The sequence below is a fragment of the Solea senegalensis genome, linkage group LG21, assembly GCF_019176455.1.
Source record: "Solea senegalensis isolate Sse05_10M linkage group LG21, IFAPA_SoseM_1, whole genome shotgun sequence".
NCBI lineage: Eukaryota > Metazoa > Chordata > Actinopteri > Pleuronectiformes > Soleidae > Solea > Solea senegalensis.
Window position 1 is genome coordinate 454284 of NC_058040.1, and position 27847 is coordinate 482130.

A 27847-nucleotide genomic window follows, 5' to 3' on the forward strand; every position below is an offset into this window, starting at 1 on the left:
ACGAAATGTAAACCCAACAAAATATAAAACTACAGTGTGTGCAAAGCAGTTACATATTTTGTTTTCTTACTTTTAGCAAATAAATAGTAGAATAGATAGTAATGATGTGACTGAATATATATATATATATGAACAAGCTGTCAATGTGTTTAAGTTTTACAATGAGTTAAGTTGTTTTATACATACATACAATAAAGCAGCTCATCAAAACTAGAGAAGCACTATGCAAATACAGACCATAATAACAACTCTTCTCCTGATTTATTTGGTCGTAACGAGTAACACATATAGAGGAAATGTTGTGGAATAAAAGTAAAAGTTGCTAGAAATACCGAAGTATTTGCACTTTGTTACAACACTGAAGCGACAGACGCTGCTTTTATTTTGAATTTGAATTGATGGTGAGCGGAAGTTGTGTGTGAGGTGGGAGCGGCACTGTGTGTGCGTGTGTGTGTGTTGCGTGTCGCAGTTAGCTTCAAAGCTGGTCTTTGTGTGTGAGACAGAGACAGCGGCAGTGTCGGTGTGTTTCATCTGTGGCTCGTCAGCAGCAGTAACAGTTACAGTAACAGTAACAGCGGCAGTTACACTGACAACAGTCACCGTTACACACGGAGAGGGAAGTGCAGTCATGGCGCAGGGCCTCAAAGAGAGGTTTGAAAAGTTCCTCCATGAGAAGAATCTGATGACTGATGTTCTGGAGAAGATCGAGGCCAGAACAGGAGTGAGCAGAACCTACATCGCTTTGGGTGAGTGAGTGAGTGAGTGAATGAATGAGTGAGTGAGTGAGTGAGTCTCCGAGAGAGAGACTGCACCGGTGAGGCCTCGCGTTTATCGTCACTGTTTACTGTTACTCTGGTAATTAACCTGTAATAACACAAGACTGTGCGCGTGCGTGTGTGTGTGTGTGTGTGTGTGCGTGTGTGTGTGTGTAACGTGTTGTACTATGATGTGATGTGTTCCAGCTGTCATCGCTGTCATCGCTGTGTACCTGGTCATCGGTTATGGAGCCTCACTCCTCTGTAACCTCATCGGTTTCCTGTACCCGGCATATATCTCGTAAGAGGAGCACACACACACACACACACACGATTAGAAAAGAGAATATTATTCTAGTTGTGAAATAAATAAGATATGTTGGTGTTGTGAGTGTCACTTGTGAATCATTTAAAGGTGCCATATGTAAGACTTGTATGATGTGCAGGTCACAGATGAAGGAAACACTGGCTTCATTGATAATGATGATGCGAATAATGCAAACTGTGTGTTTATCTTTTGATTTGGTGTTTTGCTCAGTGACTCCGCCCACCACCACCGCCCAGCCAATAACACAGCTTTATGCACACTCAATACTCAGTACTTTTCGTTACCTTTCATTGTCTTTTGTTACTTTTCGTTACCATTCATTGTCTTTCGTACCTTTCATTGTTTTTATTACTTTTTCATTGTCTTTTGTTACCTACCATTCATTGTCTTTTTACCTTACCTTCATTGTCTACCTTTCGTTACCTTCATTGTCTTTCGCTACCTTTACCTTTCATTGTCTTCGTTACCTTCGTTACCATTCATTGTCTTTTGTTACTTTCGCTTACCATTCGCTACCTTTACTTCATTGTCTTCGTACCTTTACCTTTCATTGTCTTTCGTTACCTTTCGTTACCATTCATTGTCTTTCGTTACCTTTCGTTACCTTTCATTGTTGCTTTTTGCTGCCTTTTTCTGGTCTCCCAGTGTGTGCGTGGATGTTCTCCGGGTTCTCCAGTTTCCATAGGCAAATTGGACACTGTAAATTGAACACAGGTGTGAGTGTGAGAGTGAATGGGTGTTTTATCACCGTGTTTCCATCGGCTCTACTCGCACGGCAAGGTTTAGTAGCGTTTCCACCAGCATAGTACCTGGTACCGGGCACTTTTTTTAGTACCTTCTCTGGCGTGGTTCCAAGCACACTGGGTAGGCACTCTGCGTGACGTCACCAGACTGCCGGCCACTGATTGGTCAGAGAGCCGTCACAGGAAGAGACGTCCGACACAGAAAATCAAGCCGAACAGAGATCTGTAGATCAGTTAAAACCACTTAACAACCTTAAAAACGTGGGTTAATCTCCAACAACTGCCAGGAGTCTGGTGTATTTAGGGACGGCGAGCTGCGTCACAGACCCTGTCAGTGTATTTCAGTGCAGTGACTGTGTCAAGTGATAGAAGATGAGTGAGTGAGTGAGTGAGTGAGTGCAGCCTTAGCTTATAGAAGATGTTTTCAGCCTAAAATAAAGTCAAGGCCAGTGTGAAGGAGCAGCTGTGTGTGTGTGTGACTCCTGTAAACTCTCTGATCATATTCAATGTCACAGTTTATTCCATGCGAATGAACTCAACCACTAAAGAGATTATACAACAATGTTTGTTTAGAGTGACCTGAGCCTTGTCTTTGACGTTATTGATAACGCTATGATCGTGATCTAATCTCTGGTTATTATTATTGTTATCACTGCAGCCTCTGAGCCAGCAGGCTGTGACGAATGCATCATCATCATCATCATCTAACGATAAAGAACAAAAAAACCACGAAAACAACATGTGATGTGTTCACCCAGTCTCATGATCAGCTCATTATTTCGGGACATTCCTGCTCAAATATTTTCAGTTTTTCTTCCCAAACAAACAAAATGATTGAATGATGATGAGCAAACACAGCGGTGTCACAGCTGTCAAAACTGTCAACTTCGTTTCTAAAGCTTTTATGCAATTTTATTACTTGTAAGATGTGTTTTCTTTTTTATTATGTTTACTTTTATGAACGTTACACTTAAAGTTTAATGTCAGTATGACTAATACTATCATTATAATTGAAATATTGACTATAAAAATACTGCCTCTGTAGCAGGAACCTCAGGAAATCTGTACATAAAAACTAAAACGTATACAGATTAAAGTTGAGACATATTCTGGGTCAGTGAGTAGAGAAAACTCGATGTGAGTTGTCTTCAGACCCTCACTGGAGCTGTGTGAAGGACACGGTGGTCACATGACCAATGACCAATGATTTTGTTCCTTCATACTCATCATCATCATCATCATCATCGGTCACTAATCACTCAGACCTGTGTCTTTGGTGCGGAAATACATGTTGTACCAGTTATTTTGCAGATCAGTGAGAAACAGGAAACATGTTACAACAGGTCTTTAAACCACGGACTAACTACTCTGCTCAGCATGAGAGAAAGAGGCCACTCCCACTCAAACCACTGAGTCTGGACACACAGATAATTGTACAGCTCTCTTGTGGCATGTTTCCACCGGCTCTACTCGCCTCACCTCAGCACTTGCGTTTCCCCTCACTCATTCTAATGATTCAGTTACACTGAAAACAACTGCTTCTGTGTGTGTGTCGCATGTAAAACGAGGTCACTGCAGTTTCACGCAGCCGTGCATTGATGACTCCGCCCATATTGAGTAGGTCATTTTTTTTTTGTAGTGGAAAACCAACCTAAAGCGTGCCGTGTCGTGCCGAGGCGAGGCGAGCTGGGACCATAGGGGAAAAGGGCCATTAGTGAGGACACTCATAGACATAATGTATTATGTAGCCCCTTAACCTAACCTTAACCATCACGACCATAACTTCAACCTTCAACCTTAACCGTAAAAGCAGGTCTTCACCCTCTAAAAGCCCTTCAAAGTTGTGAGGACCTCACAAAGACAATTTTACTATTACAATTTTTTCACACACTCATTGATAATACTGTATGCACTAACATGGCAACAGGAAGTGACAAACACGTTGATGTGGTGATGTTGGTTTTCAGAAGACGTTGCCATGGCAGCGTGGTGAATTTGAATGTTTCGACATGGAACGGGAAGTTGTGGTAACTTTCTGAGGCCTGATGTGCATCATGTGACACAAACATGCAGGAGAGGACATCTTCTTTGTCTGTGAACACCTGTGTCCACAGAGAGACACTACACCTGTGTGTATATATATATGTATATACATATATATGTATATATAGAAATATTTCTCGGTTTTAAAAGTGATCATTGTTGTTATACCCATATGCGTTCTCTATCAAGAACCTAGAGTAAGTAACAGCAGCTTCTCCCTCTGCAAAGCAGTGAGTCTGTATGAAGATAAGATCAGTGACACATTGTGTCGTTACCTGTTACCGGACGATGTCGCTCTATTTTTACACTTTTATCTGTCACTCCGTTTGCCTCAGATTGTCGTTGCTCTGTCTTTCCAGGATTAAGGCCATTGAAAGTGCTACCAAAGAGGATGACACAAAATGGCTGACCTACTGGGTGGTGTACGGACTCTTCAGTGTGGCCGAGTTCTTTGCCGACATCTTCCTCTCCTGGTTCCCGTTTTACTATATTGGAAAGGTAAAGCATCCATGTGTGTGTTCCTCGTGGGCTAACTGTGTAGATTTGGGGGGTTAAAGGTCACCATGTGTTTGGCCTCTTGTTATAATATTGTTATATGCACCTATTCAGCATTCAGAGTGTGAGGTTAAAACACTGTTCAATGCTGCAGTTTTCCATGACTATAATCCATGGGTGTCAAACTGGCGGCCCGCGGGCCACATGCGGCCCTCCAATCGATTACATGTGGCCCGCCCACCACAAAATGAATTAGCTAGCAGTATTTGTTATAATAGTAATAAGACATTCGGTTGTAATTATTGCTTTATTAAATGTGTTACACTCAACATTAAATTACATATATTTAAGCTGTTTTAATAAAAGTTATTCTCATCATTATTTTATTTCTATCTATCTATTTATCATAAATAGGTTTTTATTGTGAAGTATACACAATTTTATATCAAAACAAGCTCTTTTACTTTGAAATTCTGTCTCATATCATCGTGAATATCTTATATTGCCCACCCCGCTACGGCCCCAACTAAATGCTAATTGGCCCCCAGGTCATTTGAGGTGTGAGGGGATGTTTGAGGTCAGGTTTGCGTCCCGTGTAAAAAGTGGTTTCCAAAGTGAAGCAAACTCAACTTTCCTGTCTAACGACAAGAATGAGGCGCAAAAGTTTACTTTAGCTAAAGTTGACTTAAGCAGACATGGATTCTTGTTTTTTTTTCTGTCTGAAACGCGTCAACATTTGAGTTTGACTGAAATGGTTCGGCCTCAAACTTCTCAGCCAGATGATGTGATTGCATGTAAACCTTCAGTCAGACGCTCAGAGGTGGACCCACTAGTGATGTACAGTATGTGTGGTGGTGTCTGTCCCGGTGCAGCCGCTGTGTGTTTGCGCTCAGCGCTTCCCAACAGAGTCAACAAGTCAACACGTCAAGGGTGGAGCACGCTACACTGTTGATGCAAACAGCCTGTGTGTGTTTGCATAATGGGGTGTGTAATATACTCGATGTAATAATCTTACAGGGACAAAACTTCACTTCCTGTCGCTCTGCTCTGTAAGTGTGGGACAGATGCCCCTGACACACAGCGAGTCATTGTCTCAGCCCTGTGTTTGTCACACGTTTGACTCCTCCCTCACTGACGTTACATCTCTGCTGCTGTCACGTACACTACTGTGCCTCTCTGGCTTGTTGTCCTGCTGTGTGTGTGTGTGTGTGTGTGTGCACGCAGGTGTACAGGTGTACAGGTGTGCAGGTCAGATATGGAGCTTTTCCACTACATAGTCTCGGCACGCCGCCGCCGAGCTGTAGATCAGTGAAAAAGACTCAGAAATCCTGAAATCATGTGCTAATCTCCAACATTTAGCAAAGGAAATGTCTAAAATCTCAACATTTATACACACACACCACAGGAACATGTATAAACACATACACACGCGGCATTTTGTGACAGATTAATCCCTTTGGAGTCACTTTTTATCTGAAATTGGGACAAGACAATGGTGTCATGTTCATTTCTTTTACCTCAAGTTTTGCTGTGAACATGAAACGTTCGGGTTCACAGTTAAACTTTGGTGCTGAATAATCGACAGTATTCCGATTATCAGAAGCGACGTCCTTGTCCTCACACGTCTCGTCTTTGTTTTCCTCCAGTGCGCTTTCTTGGTGTGGTGCATGGCGCCGACTCCCACCAACGGATCGATCCAGATTTACACTCGCATCATTCGACCCATCTTCCTCAAGAATGAAGCCAAGATAGACGACGCGGTGAAGAACCTCAAAGACAAGGCGACAGAGGCTGCCGACAAGTTCAAGGATGAGGGTGAGTGAGTGAGTGAGAGTGATGTTCTGGCACGTCAAAGCAGGACAGAAACAAAACCATGTCCTCAGGTTTAATTGTGAAGTAAAAAATCCACTTCCACCGGGGTAATCTTGAAGAACATACTTATCATCTCTGTGTGATTGTCTTCACAGCCAAGAAAGCCACAGCAAACATCATGTTTGAGGAGAAGAAGAGTTCTTAAGACGCCGCTGCAGCTCATGCCGTTCCAGAGGGATTGTTGCCTTCGACGTGTTTGTTGTCAGGAGATTGCTGATCATGTTCCTTTGGAGCTGTGTTACCGTTTAAGATAAATCCTGTGTCGTGTGTTACATAAAGCCATTCCCCCCAGCAGGTCAGTTTTGTCATGTAACTGTGCCTTGTGGAGGACTGACAGAGAAATATTATGCTGGCCCTTATTCACCCTGTCTCACTGAATAAAGACAAACTTAATCCATTTGTTTTTCCTCCTCTTTCTTCTCTCTTCTAATGTAAACTGAGACACATTTCAATAAACAAGCGTGACGGACGTACGCTCCTATCCTAAGGTTTCCGTTCATTTCATTCAATACATTTTAAAAGTGCCAAACACTTCTTTTCTTAGTGTTTAAATGTTTTCCATGAAGTCATTTTAATGTGATACGTGTTATTATTCAAACCCCGGTTAAATGTCACACTTGTTCAATGTTATATAGTAAAGAATTAGGGATATTTCAAGGTTGTGTGAGACACAAGCTTCGCTGAGTGCAGCCACAGTTTGCCCCCATCACTGGGGACCAACATCCACATGGCTGCCAGTGTGGACACAAGGAAAACCACATTTCTGCTCCAATAAGATCAGTACTCAGAAGTCAAGACCACGTAAAAGTGGTTTCAAGACCGGTCTCGAGACATACACCTCTACCAGTTACCAGTTCTCTGTCTCAAACTGCATCCACCTTGCTGCCTCTGAGTCTCGGTAGAGGGAGAAAGTGCACCACCGTGTGACTGCACGTAGTACTGCACTCACAAAACCAATCAGCTTCTTACGCACAGAAAATACACCACATGCAAAATAAATAAATAAAGCAAATACAGATTGTTAAAATGAAAACAAAAATAATTATAAAGAAATTAAATGAGGTGTTCTGAGCTGAGGGGCTCTGCTACTGTGTGTGAACTTCAACTAATGAACTCTGACATTTGGAAGGCCAGGGGTGAAAATAAAAAAGGGCACCTACTGCACACTGGTGGGGCAGACACCACACACACACACACACACAACACCTGTGTGTATCACAGAGATGGACATTTTCTATACGGCACTGAATCAGGACTCCCTGTGTGACACTGTCATGTAAGGACAGTAAGAAACGTCATAACGGGCTTCACTGCATCAGTTTTCTCCTCTAAAAACACTTTAAAAACCTCTGCAGATCATTTTCAACCTTATCGTGGAAAAAATAGCTTCATGTGTTTAAGTAGTTATTTGAATTTACAAAAATAAATACAACACATGATGTTGATTTATTTGCTCTGCTCAGGTTGTGAAGTCACGATTCATTTATGGTATTTGGAATTATTTTACATTAACTTTTGCATTTTACTTCTAATTATCAATTATAGGTTTATTTATATTATATTTATTATTCATGTTCAATATATTTCTTTTAGTTTATTTATACATAATGGATTGTTCATGATCATTTTTATCTGCATTTCTAGATTTATATCATAAATAAATCATCAAAAACGCGTGGAATTCTCGCCTGCCTTTGATCTGTGCATGCTGCAAACAGGTCAAATTTTTTCTATATAAACGTATTTAAATACATGTATATAAATGTGTAATATAACATATATAATAATAATAGTAATATGGAGCTTTCATTTGCGTGGTTGATCAGCGTGAAGTGGAAGAAGAATTTGTGGAATTTCTTCTTTCTCTTTTTTTTTACTGTGGACCCTGAACGCACCATGACGCGTGACGTTGCACAAGGTGGAAGCTGAACATGGCGTCGGGACAGCAGTGGGTGTTGGTGGAAATGGTGCAGGCGTTTTATGAGGTATGTTATGTCCTCTGTGTCTCTGTCCCGCACACGTCTGTCCCGGTGTTTGACGTGTAGCTTGTCCGTGTGTTTGTCTTCACGCGGGTGTCCGTGGACTGTCGTAAACGTGTGTGTGTGTGTGTGTGCGTGGCCTGGTCAGCGGCTCTGTGTTTACGATGCAAAGTAACCAGGAAGTTTGCTGAAAACCTCCAGCTTCTCCTGCTCGTGTCATTTCAACAAGTGGAAAATACAACTAGACGCCGCCGAATTGATACTTTGTACCAGCCAAAGCATCAAAGTGACTGAATTATCTGCTGTTTGTATCATGTTACAAACACCGGGCATTATATACGCACTTGTCTCCTTGGTCATCTGTGACATCTGTTTCAAACATCTGCCCCTTTTTTTAAGTCTCTTTTTCTGTTATTTTGTGTTAAGTGTAAAGCAAGAAAACACTTGGTGAACGTTGTGTTTTTACAGAACACGTGAGAAGTGAGCACAAGTAGACATATATAGCACATTGCAAGAGATTTACCACTAAATTCCTCTTTGTACCTGCTCTTTCAAACGTGATATTTGATTTACTATAAACAAAAAAATTGCTTATTTTTTAAACATAATTAAAAAAGGTTTTGAGCAGAAATGGATACTGTATGTGATGTCCAGACTGCCGTCCACCGATTGGTCAGAGTCAAAGACTGTAACATCCTGTAAACACGCGTTAATCTCCAACAACTCTGAGAAGAGGAGTCTGGTGTATTTAGCCACAACAACGGGTCAGATGGAGTCTGTACAGGAAGTACGAGTCTAATGATTCAGTTTCACCGCAAACCACTGCTTTACTGCCCATTAAACACTAAAACCAAGTCATGGCAGTTTCATGCAGGCTCCGCCCACGTAGAGGAGGTGCTATAGTAATGGAAAACCATACCAAACCGTTTAGAGTCGAGGCGTGCCGGGACAGGACTGTGTAGTGGAAAAGCGGCATTATAACTATAGTAGATCTGAGTCCTTCTGTCTGTGGTCCGCCCTCTAGTGGAATACGTCGGTAAAAATTGCCGCACATTATGTGTCTTACCAAGTATGTCAATCATCCACGCTTACATCTGCCTGTCTATGCGGATGTATTATTAGAAAATCAAGTTTAATACACATTCAGCTTAAGCCAAATTGTTATTTAGCATAAATGACCACGATTCTTCGATGTTTGTAGACGTGATTTTGTGGACAGTCGTCTTGCCCGTCTTTCATCAGTCTATGTTGGAGGCTGTCGCTTAAAAAACTAAATTATTGTGAATTAATACTTGTTAAATTGATCTTTTCTTAACATGTATATGTTAAGAAAAGATCTAGCGGGAAGGGTTTGTTTGTATTATTGTTCTACTTTCCTTCTTCATAAAAATCTGAGCCCACTGATCGCTGCAGAATGGTATTGTTTTATAAAAAATGGTAAATAAACAAAAATGATGTTTGGACAAATTTAAATAAAGATCAGTAATTCCTGTGAATAAATCCAAACACCCTCCTCTCCCCACAAATGTCTTAACAATATTAATAATTGTTACTATATCAACAGAGTATACAGCACTCAGCAGAGTATGATGGATGATAATATTGAATGTGTGTGTGTGTGTGTGTCAGGCTCCTGCGTACCACCTGATTCTGGAGGGGATCCTCATACTGTGGATCATCAGACTTCTGTTCTCTAAGACGTACAAACTTCACGAGACTTACAAACTGACCGAGAAGGTAAAGTCGTCGTCACACTGTGGCGGAACACAAGCCGCACTTCCTGCCGTGTTTGTGTCGTCACGCAGCTGTCATGTGTCTCCGTGTCACAGGAAAAGGAGGACCTGATTGAGGAGTGGATGCCAGAACCTCTTGTTCCTCTTTTATCCAAAGAGCAGCCGCCGTCCCTCAGCTACGATGTCGTCACCGGGTAAAGCCCCCACAGGACACGTCTTCCGCTTTATTGACGCAGTGTTTCTCATACAGGAGTGTTTCATTTTGTTTGTGTCGGGTAAAAACACATTTGAGCCGACAATAACACTCGACCACTAAACGTTTTCTGTTCTGGAATATGAGTAAATAACTTCTTAATCAAGAAATAATAATGTGCTTGAAAACATTTTTTTGTAAAACTATCAGTTTGAAAATGCATGGATGTTCTAATAGTAATTATATTTTAGCATTAAAAATATCATTTCACTATTAACCATTACAGAAAGATTAAATATGATGTGTCCTTTGACGCTGCACTGTCCTTGACCTTTGAACTCTGACCTTTGAACGCATTGACACTGTGGCACTGTTTTCTCACTGCAGACCTCCCAGCCACAAAATCATCATCAATGGCAAAGAGTGCATTAACTTTGCGTCGTTAAACTTCCTCGGTCTCCTCGACAACGAGAGGGTGAAGGTCAGTGCTGGGTATTTCATGATTTCATTTATTGTAGAGACCATAAATAAATAGAGTGAGTGAATAAATGTTCCTTATCGTTTTCTTCTTGACAGCAAAAGGCTTTGGCGTCGCTGAAGAAATATGGCGTGGGCACATGTGGTCCGAGAGGCTTCTATGGAACGTTTGGTAAGTCAAACAAAAATGACACTATTCTGGCTTTAGTATCTGGAACCAAGTGTTGACAGTGACGGGCTGAAGATCCTCTCAGTCACATATGGAAAGTGAACGGGAACAAAAAGAAGCACTCACTCATTCAACATTGTTTTTGACAATTCTACAGCCATCAAATCCAGATGAATCCAGGTGCCCTCGAATCGTGAAGTCGAAAAGTATTATTGTATTTTTGTGACTTCTGGTTTACCACAGTGACACAAACTTCAAAATAAAAGTGGCAAATAAAAATAATAATAACATAATGTACACTTAAGATGAGCCTTTTGTGGATAAAATAGTGTTTACATTGCACTTTTTCGTTTTCACACGTGTGTGTTTTGCTTGTGTTTACCCACAATGCCCTGCGCTGTAATCCGAACCAAACCTACGTTTTTAGGTGAACCAGAATTCGCTTCTTTGGTGCAGATCAGTTGAACTCGGGTTCAGTTAAGACGGAGCTTAAAAAAACCCTTTTAAAAAGCAGGTGTGAGTATGTTGTGTCACTGTGTGAGTTACTCGTCCTCCTTCCCTCCTGTAGACGTTCACCTGGAGCTGGAGAGCCGTCTGGCCACGTTCATGAAAACAGAAGAAGCCATCCTCTACTCTTATGGCTTTGCCACCGTTGCGAGTGCAATCCCTGCGTACTCCAAGAGGGGCGACATCATCTTTGTGTAAGTGAAAGATCGCGTCAGTCAAGTCAGTTTAGTTCCACTGAGGGTTCAGTGCAAACACACACACACACACACACACACACACACACACACACGACAGCAGCAGCGGTGTGTAATGATGAGTGTTATGTGTCCAGGGATGAAGCCGCCTGCTTCTCCATCCAGAAGGGTCTTCAAGCGTCCCGCAGCTTCATCAAATACTTCAAACACAACGACATGGAGGATCTGGAGAGGCTCCTGAAGGAGCAGGAGCTGGAGGACCAGAAGGTCAGTGTTCAGACTTATTCACCTGGTCCTGGTCTCTGTCCCTCTGTCCCTCTGTCTCTGCCTTCTCTTGCTCTCCCTCCCCCTTTTAGGCTCAGTGTATTTTTTTAGCTGGCTTACGTTACATTACATTACATTACATTACATTACATTACATTACATTACATTACATTACATTATATGTCATTTGGCAACGCTTTTATCCAAAGCGACTTACGATAAGTGCGTTTAAACGTTTGGGTACAAACAAGAGCTAGAAGTAAGTAAGTGCTTTTGTTGTTGTCATCGTCGGCGTCGTCTTTCTGCTGCCCGGATGTCGATGGGGAGCTCGTTCCACCATTTGGGAGCCAGGACAGCGAACAGTCTTGAAGACTATGCTCTCGTGCTTACTCAGTAGAATGTGATCAAATCACGTCGGTTGTATTTGTATAGAGAACATAGGTTTATGCTGGCGTTTGCTCTCCAGTGACATCACACATGATCGCGAGGTCGTGCCCGCGACGACAGCGACTAACAAAAACACATCCCGTCGTCTGTATGTAGACCAGGGCGTTTACACTGACTCTGGCTGTAAAGTCATAAGTCATCTGTGAATAACTGTGTCCTGTGTCTGTTTCAGAATCCTCGTAAAGCTCGAGTGACCAGAAAGTTCATTGTGGTGGAGGGACTGTACATTAACACAGCAGACATCTGTCCTCTGCCTCAACTGGTAAGTAGACGACCAATGGACGTGAAATCCTGTCATCAACCTAATCCTGATACATGATGTTTGAGCTTATTTATGCCACTGTTACATATTTATGTACTTTACTGATGACATAGTCCCACACGATCAATCATATAATATCAGAAAATCTTTAAAAATGTTGATCGGTGTTTGTCAAACCTGGAAATGCTGATGTTCTCAAACATCTCAAAAGATTCACTTTGAATGATTTCTTTGTTATCCAGAGCAAATAAATGAAGAAAAAATACTCACATTTAAGAAGCTTAAACAATCGGAAATCTTGTTTTTAATCATGAAAAAAGCTTCAAACCGATTCATCGATTATCAAAATAGTTCTCGGTTCATTTAGTAATCGATGAATCGTTTCAGCTCTAATTATTTCGATGCTTTGTGTTGGTGTGACCACCAGGTGGAGCTGAAGTACAAGTACAAGGTGCGGCTCTTTCTGGAGGAAAGTCTTTCTTTTGGTGTGTTGGGGGAACACGGTCGAGGAGTCACGGAACACTTCGGGGTCAATGTGAGTGTGAAAGGCTGAGTAAATATCGTATTATTAGAGTTATTATTTATTGAAATAAAGCTGATGTAATATCCAGAGGTTTGCAGTAACGACTCTTCCATTTCTGCCTCCTCCGTGCAGATCGATGACATTGACCTGATCAGTGCTAACATGGAGAACGCCATGGCGTCCATTGGCGGCTTCTGCTGTGGACGCTCCTTCGTCATCGACCACCAGGTAAATACAACACTTTGAAATCATGTGACGAGACGCGATGGGAAACGAGGCTTAAGCTCAAAGTGTGTTGTTGCAGCGTCTGTCGGGTCAGGGCTACTGTTTCTCTGCGTCCCTGCCTCCGATGTTGGCCGCCGCTGCCATCGAAGCCCTCAACATCATGGAGGAGGATCCAGGTACTTGCACGCTCGTTATTTCTGACTGACGTCCATCAGAAGCATGTTTTTGCAGATGTTTTTTTTTTAAACTGACTTTATCTTTGTCATCTGCTTTGCAGACATTTTTTCTGTCTTGAGGGAAAAGTGCAAACATGTGTACAAGGCTTTACAAGGGTAAGGTTTATCTGCTACTCGCTAAAGACAATGTGTGCTACATTATGAAAGACTGCACGCATGAATCTCTTTCTGTTTGAACTAAAACTACCAGGTGTGGCCACTGAACCCCGTAAGTGGGTGAATGGTATTTCCATTGAATGTGACAGTGACGGGTTAAGAAGTAAAGAAGTGTTGCATGAGTTTCAAATCGACAGGAGAAAGTAACATCAAAAAGTTTTTGTTTTATCATCACTCACGGTGTTCAATAAATCCAAATACAGCAGTTTAAGGCCCAAACAGCCTGAAGAACAAGGAACATGGATTCATGGATTTAAAACAATAAACACAACTGGACTAGATGAGAAATGAGTGTATTTATTTACCTGTACTGTCACTTTAAAAGTTGTTCTTCTCTACTTCACGCCACAAATGTTGATAACTGAATAATGCATGTAATTCATGTAAAGATTATCTTCCAGTGCAGTGCGGTGAGACGTGTGTCGTGTTTGTGCTGTTGTGCAGAACCGCAGGGCTGAAGTTAGTGGGAGAACCGTTCGCGCCCGCTCTTCACTTACAGCTGGACAAAACGTCGGGCTCCAGAGACGCCGACATGCAGCTGCTGCGCAACATTGTAGATCACGTGAGTCCCAAACCTCTGGACCCCCGTCAGATCCAGACACCGTGTCATGTTTCATTGATGTGTCTACATCATTCAACGTCTAACTGCAGGTGGTTGTTGTTTATTTTGTTTGGTGTTTTTCACATTTTCTCCGTCAGTGTTTGCAACGCGGTGTGGCTCTGACCCTCGCCCACTACCTGGAAAAAGAGGAGCGCTTCGTCCCTCCACCCAGGTAAACTACACCTCGTACATGGATGGTATGATATGGTTACTGTCAGAATAATGGTAACACTTATAATAAAGTATAGTAATCATCAGGTGTAGTTACAAGGTCAGTACTTGTTTAATGTTTAGTTAGTGGGTAACTAATCATTTAGCAGGAAAAAAACACATGTTACATATTACACCTTTAAAAGACGACAATGTTACTTTACTAATTACCTGCAATTAAAAGTAATCTGTTACTTTTGGAGCTGAAAACACTTCATTTAAGGAAAAACAACGTTTACTGTTTTACATTGTATCGGTTCAGCTTTGGCAAAACACAATTTCAGTCAAAGATCGGCTTCCATTTGTTATTGCTCACCTCCTGACTGTGTCTTTGCGTCCTCAGCATCAGAGTGGTGGTCACTGTTGAACAGACGGAGGACGACATCCAGAACGCCGTGTCTTGTATACAGGAGGCCGCCGTGAGCGTCCTGAAATGACAGCGCACCGACGGTCACTGCTGAGAGAAGTGACGCCGGGAGTTCACTCAGCACGTCCGCCGTCACCGCGTCAACTCCTGGTATTAACATCCAACCTGACACAGCTCATCACAAGCCAACAGCGTGAAATAAGAGCACACACACACACACACACACACACACACTTCATGTCTGTTCATGAAGACCAAACAATGTTTTGAACCAGTGTCACTGTGCAGACGCGTGTGTGTGTGTGTGTGTGTGCGTGTTGACACAAATGAGAACGAGTTAGAAACGTTGAGAGGAGCTCGTGCATCAGAGCTCTTTTCACGCTACTGTGACGTGAAACGAGATTTAAACCATCGGAGAAGAAAGAAAATGTCGATTATTGTAAATCATGTTGCATTGGCTACAAATAAATCATGAGTGTGTGTGTGTTTGCTGAAAAAATCTGAAAATAGTTTGAGCTCACTGTGAAACGACAGCAGGAATGATCGCACTCATCATTCTCTGAACGGGTTTTCTCTTTCAGTGATTGCAGTAGAGGATGAACTCAGGTGTGTTCACACCTAAACCTTTAGCTGAACACTATGATAAAGTGATAGTTCAGGGTTTTTTTTTTGTAAATTGGGGTTGTTTGAGGCACAGGGGCATCCTCTCCACGTCGTCTTTCACTGTGAAACGGCCTGAGACACAGATGTGTTCGCCCTCACTGAAAACAACAGGGACAAACAGGATTTAACCACTTAACAAGAGGCTGTAATAAAAATAGACGCCTGCTTAATCTAAAGAACATGTTCAGAGCTTTATCTCGCCGCTTCACGTCCTATTCTAACTGGAAAGTGAACTCCGGAGAGAGAATCAGTGTTTTTAGCTCCACAAAAAAAAATGTAAAGTCACTGATTTTCTCGGGGAGATTTAGCTTTATTATTTTTTAATGTTTTGGAGGTTGTTGTGTTTTTTACAAAGCAGCACAAACTGGAGTTTCCAATTGACTCATTTACTCTCCTGATATTGTCGACTTGAGCTTGTGTTAAGTATTAAAAAGCAGTCTGTTGAGTGAGCGCGAGCGTCTGTGGTTCTTGGTAGTTTGACACTGAGGGTGTGAGGTGAAGTCAGTGTTGACCTGGTGACCTTTACCTCACACAACATCACATTATTAAAACACTCCTGAGCACATGGCGCTCACACGTGCTTTTACTGGAGACTGATTGTTGGCCTTTGTTTGCGTTCATGTTTGTACACGAACTGTAAGCAGTCAAGAAAAACAACTGCAGACCAGATGATGATGATTTTTTATGTGCAGACCAAAGAGGAAATGTTGCACTGGTTACGTGTGTGTGTTTGGTACACGATGCTTGCCTTTACATTCCACTGGTGGTTTTACCTCAAACAGACACTGACTTTTACTACTGGATGTTTTTCTTTTGTTTTACTCCCTTTTCCTTTGTTAGATGAGTTTTTATTTCCAGCCACTAAACTTCCATTAAATGTATGTGATTTAAAATGAGCTGTTGTTGTTATTGAAACAGACTAAAAGAACCGTGAATAATAAAAGTGCTTTTTTAATTTTCACTTTTGTTATTGAGCTTCAAGTTACTTCAAATATTTAAAAAGTAATAGGAAGTAATAATAAAAAAGCTTGGGGATTTTAATGATGTATTCTTTTTTGACAATTGGGTTTTCTAAGTTTGGGAATGACCTGTGACCTGTGACCTTTCATTTGCAGATCCACATCATTTCCGCAGTGAGAATTATACTCCTGTGTGAAGTGTGTGTGTGTGTGTGTGTGTGTGTGTGTGTGTGTGTGTGTGTGTGTGTGTGTGTGTGTGTGTGTGTGCGTGTGTGTGTGTGCTGTTCAATATTTACAGTTCTCCCAAAATCAGATTTACAAAAACATAGAAGAGGAAAAAAGGAAAAAAAAATAGATAAATAATTTCCAGAAATAACGACATAAACAAATGATTTACATCTGAGGGAAAATACAAGGAACACAGACGGTGGATCAGAGGTGTTGTCTTTTAACTGGAAGGTTGAGGGTTCAATTCCGAGTACTTAACCCCATGTTGCTCCTGATGACTGTGCTGGCAGTGAATGGGTGTGAAAGATGATGCACTGTATGAATGTGTTAATGAACGGGTGAATGGCTGAAAACTAGTGTAAAGCAGCTGTAAGTGGTCGACTTTGGCGCGCGAGAGTGAGTGGTTTACAAACGTCAGTTTCCTGTCATACAGTGAACATATTCTTACAGTCATGCTTTCCTACTCATTAACATGCACTATTTTTAAAATGTGTTATTTATTTATACACAAAGTGATTTCAACTTCAGATTGGACGCCAAACTTGATATAATTGTACAGATTCTGTTCTTTTCAATGACAATAAAGTTGAACCTAATCTAATCTGATATGCAAATAAAAGTCATCTTTCAACTCGAAGGTTGTGGGTTCGATTCCCAGTTCTGCTAGTCTACATGAGTGCTTGCTGTATGATGTGTATGTACCCATGTAGTATATGTGTACATATATATATATACATGTATATGTAACTGTGGAGAGAGTATTTACCAAACATGTCAAAAAGTTTTACTTTGACTTACATTCATTTCCTGGGGTTTTAATCTAACCTTAACCATAATAACTACTATTGACATAATTCTAATTCGAATCCTAATCCTGACTCTAACCTTAACCTAACTTTATAGATGTTTGATTTTTATGCCCATCATGTGACTGTGTGATCAGATTCAGGTCCCCACAACACGATACACCCACACACACACATTGCATTACTTACATAATTGTACTAAAATCTCTTCGTGATCATTGGACTAAAAGATTATATTTAGTGTGCATTAAAATGATCAGGGCCACATGTTTCTTTTAATTTTTAATCTTGGAAAAAGGAGAAAATTCAATTAAACGGTTAAATGATGAAATGATGAAACATTTTATTGTTGTGTTTGTGTGTTTGTCTCACATGGAACTCTTTGGTTTTCTTTTACTGTTGTGTGTGTAGTAGTTGTGTAACAGTGTGTGTGTGTCGTGGTTGTTAAACTGTACCGTGCTTCTGTCTCTAGATGGGGCCCTCCACTTAAAGGTCCCTGCACTTTTGTGCGCACGCGTAAAGGCGCGCGTGCGTCCGGTACAGTTTTCCGACCTGGCGTCTTTTTTTCCGCGCGCGGACAGAGCAGCAGCAGCAGCAGAGTCAGAGTCAGAGTCACTCTGGGACCAGGATCAGATCAGACCAGCTGTGGCGGAGCCGCGCGGCTCTTCACGTCTCTGTCGTTCGGACCGAACTCCTGAAGATCACGGCTCTTTGTTTTCCTGTGGACACCTTCATGTCCAACTCCAGTGCGCAGTAGTTTGTCCCCGGAGCCGCGCCGCTCACTCTGAAGAAAACAAGCAGAGGAGGAGGAGGAGGAGGAGGAAGAAGAAGAAGTTGTGCTGATTGAAGAGGATAAATTGTTTGTGAGTGAGTGAGTGAGTGAGTGCAGCCGCATCATGGACTCATCTGTGAGCACTTTGATGTGGATGATGTTCCTGTTCCTCACGCTCACATGTGACGGTGAGTCTCTTCCACACGCATCTTCTCAAACGCTGAATGTGAGATTATAATCTGTGATGAAGTGATGTGCTGTTCATCACCTCACTCTGAAATAATGGTAAAGTTCCTCAGAGCTGCAGCAGAATCATTGTCCAGCCTTCACATCATTCCTTCCTTCCCGTGCGTAAAAGTGCGCCATCGCATGCGCCACCAGCGCACAAACTTGAGTGTTTTTTGTGTGTCTTCTTTGTACTGCGTCAGTGCGCTTACATGTGTGCCACTCTTCATGAAAAGCTGCTGGTGTCCGTCTCAAATGGCCGCTGTGTCGTTGTCATGTTAATAGAAAGCTGAGGTGGAGGTGATGGCGCGTCTTTGTCACGCATGGTAATTAATTGACTCTCCCTGCGGGGGGGTGGGGAGGCCGCAGCGGCAGCGGAGGTTTCCTGTTTTCAGCTCGGTCTTTGAGGACTTCACCATTTGGTATGAAGTGAAAAGGGCACGGGGGGTGGGGCGCAGCGGGTGACGTGAAGGACTCACCAGATCCCGGTTTGTCGATCCTTGTTGTCTTTTACGCAACATTGTGACAGTAGTGAGAAATCTTCTGTCATCATCAGGAGAGTTCACATTGATGATGTACTTTCACATATTGTGTGAATAGTCACAGATTTGACTTTTTTGAAAGTCAATCCTCAGTTAAGTATCAACTTTCTAACAGTGTTGTACGTACAAATACTTTGTTACTATACTTAAGTACAACATTCACGTATCTGTACTTTACTTTGTAAATTTGTATTTCTAGCAACTTTCTTACTTTTACTCCACTACATACTCTCTTTGTTACTCGTTACTACCAAATAAAATCAGAAGAAGAAGAGTTGGTATGATGAGCAGCTTTACACTACAGATTTGCCATTCACTTACTAGCAGAGCCAGGAATTGAACCCACAATTGACTGACAACTGGCCCTAACACTGAGCCACCATGGTTCAATCCTAAAGTAACTTTAAAGTAACTTTTGAAATGTCAAATACTTTTTTACTTAAGTAATAATACTACCAAAGTCCCTTTCTGGTAACATACTTGTACTTTTACTCAAATATTCCTTTTAGGTACTTTAGATTTAAATGTCATATTATGTGACTATGAATCCTTTCTTCGGATTTACCTCAGTGACACAAACTGACCACACGAGGCATATTACTGCTACTGTAACTGCTGTAACTGTTGTTACTGTAACTGTCACTGCAGTTACTGTTACTGCTGCTGTTACTGTTGCTGCTGCTGCTGTTACCGCTGTAACTGTTGTTACTGTAACTGTCACTGCAGTTACTGTTACTGCTGCTGTTACTGCTGTAACTGTTGTTACTGTAACTGTCACTGCAGTTACTGTTACTGCTGCTGTTACTGCTGTAACTGTTGTTACTGTAACTGTCACTGCAGTTACTGTTACTTCTGCTCTCACTGCTGCTGCTGCTGCTATAACTGCTGTAACTGTTGTTACTGTAACTGTCACTGCAGTTACTCTTACTGCTGCTGTTACTGCTGCTGTTACTGTTTCTGCTGCTGCTGCTGCTGCTGCTGCCAGAGGGCCTTTCTTTGCTGTGGGTGTTTTCGGAGCGTTCTGTCATACCTGTGATGAAACTGGAAAACCAGTCCAGCTGTGCAGCACTTTATCGCCGCTCACTGTTGAAAGAAACGCATGTTAAATGTCGTTTAAACAAAAGCAGACATGTTAGAACCTCAACCTGAAAACACATGTGATAAAGAGCGAGTGAAGATGATGAACGTGACCAGGTACTCGCGAACACACGTGAAAGAGTTTCAGTTTGAAGGCTGTTGTTGTGTCCGATGCAACTGTGAGTGCAACACCTCACGTGTCTTTGAAGACACAGTTTGATGCTGTTCATCCAGGGGCGTCACAACAGGGCAGCAGAAGCAGGCAATTGCCTGGAGCTCTGAGCTGAGAGGGGCCCTGAAATTCCAATGTTGGAAACCCCCTTTAATAAGGCCCCATAGAGGCCACTATCCCACTGTGAGGCTCAGGGTTAAATAGAAAAGCAGGTTTGTTTGCCACTTTAATGCTAACAACAGCGGAGGAGGGCTTTTGTCAGGATTCTATTGATACCAATACTGATTCTTATTGATACTGTTGGAAACCTGAATGCAGAGGTGTGATGGGAGGCCAGCTGTGAGAGAACATAAAGAGTGTCCTTCTTACACAACCACTAGAGGGCATGCTACATATTAACCACTCCATTTCTCAGTTTTTCGCCCAGTTTTGTTTGAGTTGTAAATGGAACGCAGCATAATCCCTTCAGATTATGATCAGCATCACATCGAAGAGGCTGCACCAAGGTCACAGCATGTACCGACACTCAGAGACGCAAACCAACTGGTGGTGCATTTAGACACTGAAGTTTTTATAGGTCACCTCTGTTAGACGTGGAAGAATAACTTGCATCGTGCATCTGTAATAACAGTGACGGTATACGGCGCTCTCTGTGTTCAATAACCTTCGAGTTAGTAGTTAGCGCTCCTGCCTTTGCAGCAAGAAGACTTTCTGGCCTTTCTGCATGTTGAGTTTGCATGTTCTCCCCCCGCGAACTATCTCCCATGATGGTTGCAGTAAACAACCGAGTGAAACGTCAAATCTGCATCTGCTCATTTGCCGTCTCTGGGAACGGTTGGGAAGCTGAAAATGCCGATGAACTGATCTGATGTCTTTGTGTTTTATGATGTTTTCCTGTGTGGAGTCAGGGTGAATGTAACGTGAATACAGACATTGTTACGTTTGTCTATAAATCTATAAGGAAACGCTATGAACCAATGAACGTGTTTCCACCAATCAGTGCATCACACATTTATTTGTGTTTGGATTAAAAAAAAGCTGCCATCTTTTTTGAGGTGCCACCTACACCTGCTCAGTTAACCTCACCTTTATGATTATGATTGTGCACAGTGGCTCAATGGTAGAGTTAGTTGTCTTTCAACTGGAAGGTGAAGAGTTTGATTCCCTACTCCACTACTAGTTGTGGTTACCAAAATAACTCATCGGTGCCATCCTCAGTTTTGGCCTCCGGTTATGGTCCCACACACAGTGCTGGACTCGCTGTAGTCTGTAGATTAGTCGACCTCTGGGTAATGAAGAGAATCCTGTGTTTCCTTTGAATGACTAATGACAGTGTGCAGAGTGTGGTGTTGGTGTGATGTCATATTATTTATGTTGCTGGTGGAGCTAAACCCCTCTGGACACATCAGGGTTTAACATTTCAAAGTACAACTTGGTGGAATGGCAGCTTGTCCCTTGAAACCCCCTCTGTGTGTGTGTGTGTGTGTGTGTGTGTGTCCTCCACATTTCAACAAATACCTTGTGGGCTCTTCAAGTGTCGCCTGTCATGTCAGCCATAAACACTTTTAATGTGTAAAGCCTTAAATCTGCTGTGTCGTCTTCTGCATGTGCAGTGTGTGATCAGTGAGTGCCGTGTTCAGCTGGATGATGATGATGATGATGATGTCACAGTGTGGTTCAACAGTGTTGTTTAGCTATGCCGGAGGCGTCTGCTGTGCTGCTGATGACTGACTGACTGACTGACTGGCTCCTTTAAATGACTGCGAGGCTGTGAACTCGGGCTAATTGCTACGATCTCAGAATGAACTACATGTGGTTTTGGCTTTTGGTTTAATGTTTATGAAGCCCATGTTAGCCAGAGTCACTCACTCGCTGTGTCAACTCACCCGCTGTCTTCACTGTCTCGATAATCGATTAACTGGTTTTAGAGATGTCGTTTTTTTAAATATAATTAATACAAGCTTTGTGATTTTTCAGATTTTCACATTTTTCTTAAATGTGAATATTTCCTGGTTTCTTTGCTCCATTTGACAAAAAAAAAATCATTAAAACTGAAAAAGACATTTGAGAACATCATGGTTTCCAGGTTTTTGATTTCCACAGTTTAACTACACTTTATGGACAGAAGAATAGTGAACATGGTTACTCACTTCCATGGAGGCTACTGTGCTTTATTTAAATCTTTGAAACAACACAATGTGCACATGTATCCTCTGGTGTGTCCTGTGCTTGCAGATCACACACCGACGATGAAGTGTTGCAGGTTGTACACAGTATGACATACTTCCCTCACCACCATCTGCTCTGTTGCACCCTGAATTGCCCCCTCGTTCTGCAGTCACGCTGTGAAGTGAAGCAAAGTGTTCCAGCGCTGGAAAAGCCTGCAGAGTTAGCCAGAGGTCAGAGCCAGGGGTTCATTCATCTGCACTCAGTAGAAAAGTGGGGGATGTGTTCAGGGCCACGGGTTTTCCCACAAATTTTACAACAAGGAACTGGATCATTTAATGCAAACGTGTCACAATTAAGAGATAGTTGAGTGTGAGCAGTGTAAAGTAGGTCCCATCTTAATCTGACTGGACATGAAGTCAGAGTTAAACACCAAGAACAACAAGAGATGAGATGTTTGAAGGCAACAAACTGTTGTGCAGTCAAGTCACGTCCAGAAGAGAGTTTCAAATCTGAAACCTTTGTGGTTTAAATGTTTCTCAGATTCGGATGAATAGTTCCCCGTGTGGGACTGTTTTATGTGCGTCTCTTATTCCCACAGTTTGAAATGAACGAGCCTTTTGAAAGATTGAAGGTTTTTGGTTGAAGTTTAGTTGACGTTGGGACAAACTGGCAGAGAGCCAGAGTGAATGTTCTGTAACAGCTCTGCGAGTACACGTATGATTAACACGTCTGTGCTCGCAGTCAAACCACCTCATGGTCATGTAAGTGATTGTTTTTGGATTTGCTTTCAGCTCACTCTGGTTGGCTTCTACAGTACATGCTTGCATCAAAGTTGTAATTATGTCATTTTTTCATCTTTTGGTCTTTTTTATGTTCGTCTTTGCAGTTTTGTATCTTCTCTGAAGTAGTTTATGACATTTCTGCTCTAGAAAGCCGTCACATACTGTACATAAATAAACACTTAACAACATGTCCGACAGCACCCTGAAGTATATAAACGTGCTGCTGCCTGTGCATGTTTCATGTAGGCTGTCAGATTTGACAAATTATTGAAATGAGTCATTGCCGTTATACCTGGCGTTACAGTGTCACATACACATACATGGCTAACCGTGGCTGACGCTCTCCATTTTTCTTATTTTCATAATTTCTTGCAGAAATGTAATGCGGCACAGTTCAAAGGTCTTCATAACGGTTTGAAATTCTCCACTTTGCCTCCCTGTGTGTAAAGAAAGTATCCACACCTGCATGTCTGTTGTGGTGCTTCATCAACTTCCTCTACGATATTTAAATGTATCTTCACTCGTTTTTTTTTCCTTCTTATTTTTCCTTATCCAAAGCTTCTAGTGTCAGTAGATGGTTCATGTTTTCTGATGCTCAGCATCATTTCTGACGTCCCGTGTGTTAAAGTGATATGTAGCACATGATGTGGTGTTTCTACAGAGTTTTACAGTCTGCAAATTAACATGTATTTTATGAATTTAATTCCTGCAATATAAAATCTCTCCTCAGTCTCTGGTGACACATTATGGTCAGTTTATGTCTTAATCCGTGACCCGCCACAGTAAAAGTAGTAACAAGTCGACCCAGTGCGAACCCAGTAAGCAAAGACAAAAGTATTTTCAGTCTTAAAACCATGAACTGTATTTGAGTTTATGGTTGTTTGATTGCAGTGAATCAACATCACATTCCAGTGCTTTTATTGTTTTATTTGGCCAATCATCATCACAGAGGAAACACATGGCTACTTAAGATGCAGCTACTACTGCGCTCCTCATGGCTACTGCTGCTTATTACTGTTATTGCTGCTTCCAATGAAGATGGACAAGACAAAACACATTGCAGAAGAACTAAGTCGTAGCATGTTACAGCACAAGTCTGTGGATGTACTTCTTAACGAAGACAGAGGCCTCTGGTCATGCCGACACCGATCTCACTTCTGCTATGCGCGCGGACTTTATCGCTAATGCGTTAGCATTTAAGCTAACGGACTTTATCGCTAATGCGTCAGCATTTAAGCTAACTGACTTTATCGCTAATGCGTTAGCATTTAAGCTAACGGACTTAATCGCTAATGCGTTAGCATTTAGCTAACATACGTTATCGCTAATGCATTAGCATTTAAGCTAGCGGACTTTATCGCTAATGCGTTAGCATTTAGCTAACGGACGTTATCGCTAATGCATTAGCATTTAAGCTAACGGACTTTATCGCTAATGCGTTAGCATTTAAGCTAGCGGATTTTATCATTCTCCAGAGCTTATGAACAACAAACGGATCTTCTTATGGGGTGAGTTTTCATTAACGTTGTTAATCTACATTATGTTAGGGATTAAAAATGTTTTTTTTTTTCACGCTGGACACTGTCTTTTAATAACCCACATTTCAGAACATTATGTGGCTACATGTTTATTATGGACAAAGATAAATCAGGTTCATGTATCTTCCGATTAGCTCAGCTGGTAAGGAGATGTGCTTTGCAGAAGACGACAGTCCTGTAGAAAGACCACAGTAATGTAGAAAACAACTTTCTTGTAAGAAGACAACAGTAATGTAGAAAGACAGCAGTCCTGTAGAAGACAACTAGAAGACAACAGTAATGTAGAAGACAACTTTCTTGTAAGAAGACAACAGTAATGTAGAAAGACAGCAGTCCTGTAGAAGACAACTAGAAGACAACAGTAATGTAGAAGACAACTTTCTTGTAAGAAGACAACCGTAATGTAGAAAGACAGCAGTCATGTAGAAGACAACAGTCATGTAGAAAGACAACCGTCCTGTAGAAGACAACAGTAATGTAGAAGACAACAGTCCTGTAGGAAGATGACAGTAATGTACAACCACTCCTTACGTCTTAGGTCCAACAACTGTCAAGAACAACACGTTTTTGAACGTAGGAGCAGCTCAACACTTTAAAAACTACTGCTGGACTGAGTCGTAACATTTTTCTTAAAACTACTTTATTGTACCCAAAATGCCACTAACATTTAATTTCAGCTCACTGTTAATGTTTTTATAGTCAACACATCACGAGCCAATCCTTCAAAATGTTCCATAAGAACCTTAGTAAGTACTTTTCATTTGTCCAAACTATTTCTAATATTTGGTTGAAGATTAATTCATTTCATTACTGTCCCAACCTTGTATTTGGGTGCCAGTGTTCTTGTTGGTTGTTTTTTTCCATGTGCATGGTGATAAATGGTTATTCATCTCAGGGGTGTATAATAAAGTGTATCACATGTTCTGGCCCTCACTCTCAACAGAGGCCTGAGATTGTCATTTTATTAGTCCCACATTTTACCTGGGATAGATTTAATATTACTCTCAGCTGCCTCATTACGACCTTCCACAGCATACCTTCTCCCATCAGTGGTAGTGCCTGGTCATCCTGCTCACAACAGTGCTGGCTTTGTTCTAGGTTGCAGCTAATTACTGGCTGGTGACAAGCACTCAAAGGAGTGTGAAACAGACTGAGGAAGGCTGCAGGGCACCATTGTATTTATATGCACAACTGCACCACAACATAAAGACTCAGGCTCTGTTTGTACCTGCATTAGCATGCATAGTGGTTGATGACAATGTGAGAGAGGGAGGGAGATTGTCACAAAGACGGACAATAGAAGCTTTTACTCATTTGAAATTGAAATATAAACCAGTATTGGCACTTTTCCACTACACAGTAGCAAACAATGTCTTGCCGAAGATAGACAATGAACCATCGTGTTCCTCAACACGTAAGGTGCTTTTCCACTACACAGTCCCGGCACAGCACGACTCTACGCGGTTTGGTATGGTTTTCCGTCACTCTAGTATCTCCTCAACATGGGCAGAGTCATCATAGCACGGCTGGATGGAACTGCAGTGACTTCATTTTACACGCGACACACAAACTGGTGACTAATGACTTGTAAAGCAGTTGTTTTCGGTGTAACTGAATCATTAGAATCAGTTCATTCTAAAGAATTGTTCACAGAATCTTTCACTACTTTCACTACTGTTGCTAAATACACCAGACTTCTCTGATAAATATTGAGATCATGATGCCTGGTCGTGGCAGTGGCAACAGTGCTGCAGCCATGTTTAATGTGAACAGAGCTACACCGACACAATCAGGTCTGTGAAGAGAAACAAAGTAGGGATTGACCCGTGGTCGGCCATCTGCAATGAATAGGTCAAACATGGGTCAAACATCTGCTAATTATTCAGTGTCAGATTAACGTGTTTGGACTGAGGTCAAAAAGGAAGGTAAAAGGAGTTGGCAGTGGGAGTGAGAACTGGTCTCTGAGGATGTGAAGAAATGTTTAGTATGTTTTCAAATGTTTATACGGTGACCCTGGATACATGTTTACTGGATAACAGGAACAGCATACTTTAGTTGCCACCTTGTGTTGTGGAGGTGGACTTCATGCAAAACAATCATAGCTTGACTTAAATGTGCATGGAAATGTACTGATGATTCACTTTGTTTCATTCATAAAAAATAAAATAATTGAACATAAACATGAATGAAATGGAAGAAAAAGACTTAAGTCTTAATGTACACATTTTTTGTAATTTCTTCTCTATGTTAGAAGATGATATCTTCTTTTGAGCTTTGAACATGATTTGCAGTATAGTGTAATGAACTTAATGAATAATGGATTGGGTGCATCTCTGTATCTGTGTCCACTAATGATTCTTATTGCGCTTTGTAAAAGGCAGACTTTGTGAAATTCCCCAAATATCAACGCAGTATGTCAAAAGGATCATTTTATTCTATAAAGTTACTGATATTCTTTTTCACTTTATGGAGTAGAGCTATTGATTTGGATATTTCCAAGTTTGTGCTGTTTATGTGTGATTTCCAGTTTACGTCTATTATGACACCCAAGAACTTGGTCTCCTTTACTCTTTTAATTTCTCTACCGTTGATGGTTATTTTCAGTTCTATGCCTTTCTTTCTATATCAGTTGATACCAAATACGACAGTGTATTGTGATGAGAGCACGACCTGTGGAAGACATTTTCCATTCTATCTTTATTATACTTTCACATCTCAGTTTGACAAATATTAATACCTTCAGAAAGAGGACCAGTCTTGGTTTTGAGGACTACAGCACTAGCGAGGAGGCAAAGTGCTGCATGCTGGTATGTCTCACGTCTGGTACTAATTATATTTGTGGATCTGGGACTGATTAGAGCCATGAAGACATTCCCATGGACAGGGCTCACAGTGGAGTGACTTGACGGCAGCAGGATGGACTCTGGCTTTTGTTCAAATGTCTTCTTAGGTAATCATACAGTTAGGTTTTAATTTAACTGTATTAGCCCCAATACTTATTTTAGCCTCAGCGTGCATTAAATCCATACATAGACTTGTGTTGATTTCACTTGGAACAGAAACCATAGAAGCGCAGTGTCAACATATGCTGCTAATTACTGGAGCTGGTAAACAGAAACAGAGGAGGAGGGAAGA

General features: G+C 41.6%; 3 protein-coding genes across 3 annotated transcripts in view; all 3 read left to right on the forward strand.

The window, feature by feature from the left end:
- Nucleotides 1-389: 389 nt before the first annotated feature.
- reep5 (receptor accessory protein 5) lies at nucleotides 390-6719 on the forward strand. Its single transcript, XM_044012995.1, has 5 exons — nucleotides 390-746; nucleotides 963-1056; nucleotides 4229-4367; nucleotides 6011-6179; nucleotides 6332-6719. The coding sequence occupies exons 1-5, from the start codon at nucleotides 629-631 to the stop codon at nucleotides 6379-6381; spliced, it is 570 nt and encodes a 189-aa protein (XP_043868930.1). The 5' UTR covers nucleotides 390-628; the 3' UTR covers nucleotides 6382-6719.
- A 1420-nt stretch (nucleotides 6720-8139) lies between these two features.
- sptlc1 (serine palmitoyltransferase, long chain base subunit 1) lies at nucleotides 8140-16403 on the forward strand. Its single transcript, XM_044012846.1, has 15 exons — nucleotides 8140-8221; nucleotides 9845-9952; nucleotides 10045-10142; nucleotides 10529-10622; nucleotides 10718-10790; nucleotides 11356-11488; nucleotides 11626-11755; nucleotides 12372-12461; nucleotides 12889-12996; nucleotides 13117-13212; nucleotides 13289-13385; nucleotides 13487-13541; nucleotides 14046-14163; nucleotides 14301-14374; nucleotides 14756-16403. The coding sequence occupies exons 1-15, from the start codon at nucleotides 8168-8170 to the stop codon at nucleotides 14847-14849; spliced, it is 1422 nt and encodes a 473-aa protein (XP_043868781.1). The 5' UTR covers nucleotides 8140-8167; the 3' UTR covers nucleotides 14850-16403.
- Nucleotides 16404-17982: 1579 nt separating this feature from the next.
- ror2 (receptor tyrosine kinase-like orphan receptor 2) overlaps nucleotides 17983-27847 on the forward strand; it is a 40486-nt gene continuing 30621 nt past the window's right edge. The window contains exon 1 of the mRNA XM_044053546.1: nucleotides 17983-18395. Coding sequence (XP_043909481.1) covers nucleotides 18332-18395 — 64 coding nt within the window. The 5' untranslated portion in view covers nucleotides 17983-18331. The remainder of the gene's footprint in view (nucleotides 18396-27847) is intronic.

Bases quoted from the DNA above. Each gene is read 5' to 3' on its own strand.
- reep5 (XM_044012995.1), top strand. From the start codon at position 629: ATGGCGCAGGGCCTCAAAGAGAGGTTTGAAAAGTTCCTCCATGAGAAG. The intron at 1,057-4,228 runs GTAAGAGGAGCA...CTGTCTTTCCAG, and splicing joins CTGTACCCGGCATATATCTC to GATTAAGGCCATTGAAAGTG. The intron at 6,180-6,331 runs GTGAGTGAGTGA...TTGTCTTCACAG, and splicing joins CGACAAGTTCAAGGATGAGG to CCAAGAAAGCCACAGCAAAC.
- sptlc1 (XM_044012846.1), top strand. From the start codon at position 8,168: ATGGCGTCGGGACAGCAGTGGGTGTTGGTGGAAATGGTGCAGGCGTTT. The intron at 9,953-10,044 runs GTAAAGTCGTCG...TCCGTGTCACAG, and splicing joins CTTACAAACTGACCGAGAAG to GAAAAGGAGGACCTGATTGA. The intron at 11,756-12,371 runs GTCAGTGTTCAG...TGTCTGTTTCAG, and splicing joins AGGAGCTGGAGGACCAGAAG to AATCCTCGTAAAGCTCGAGT.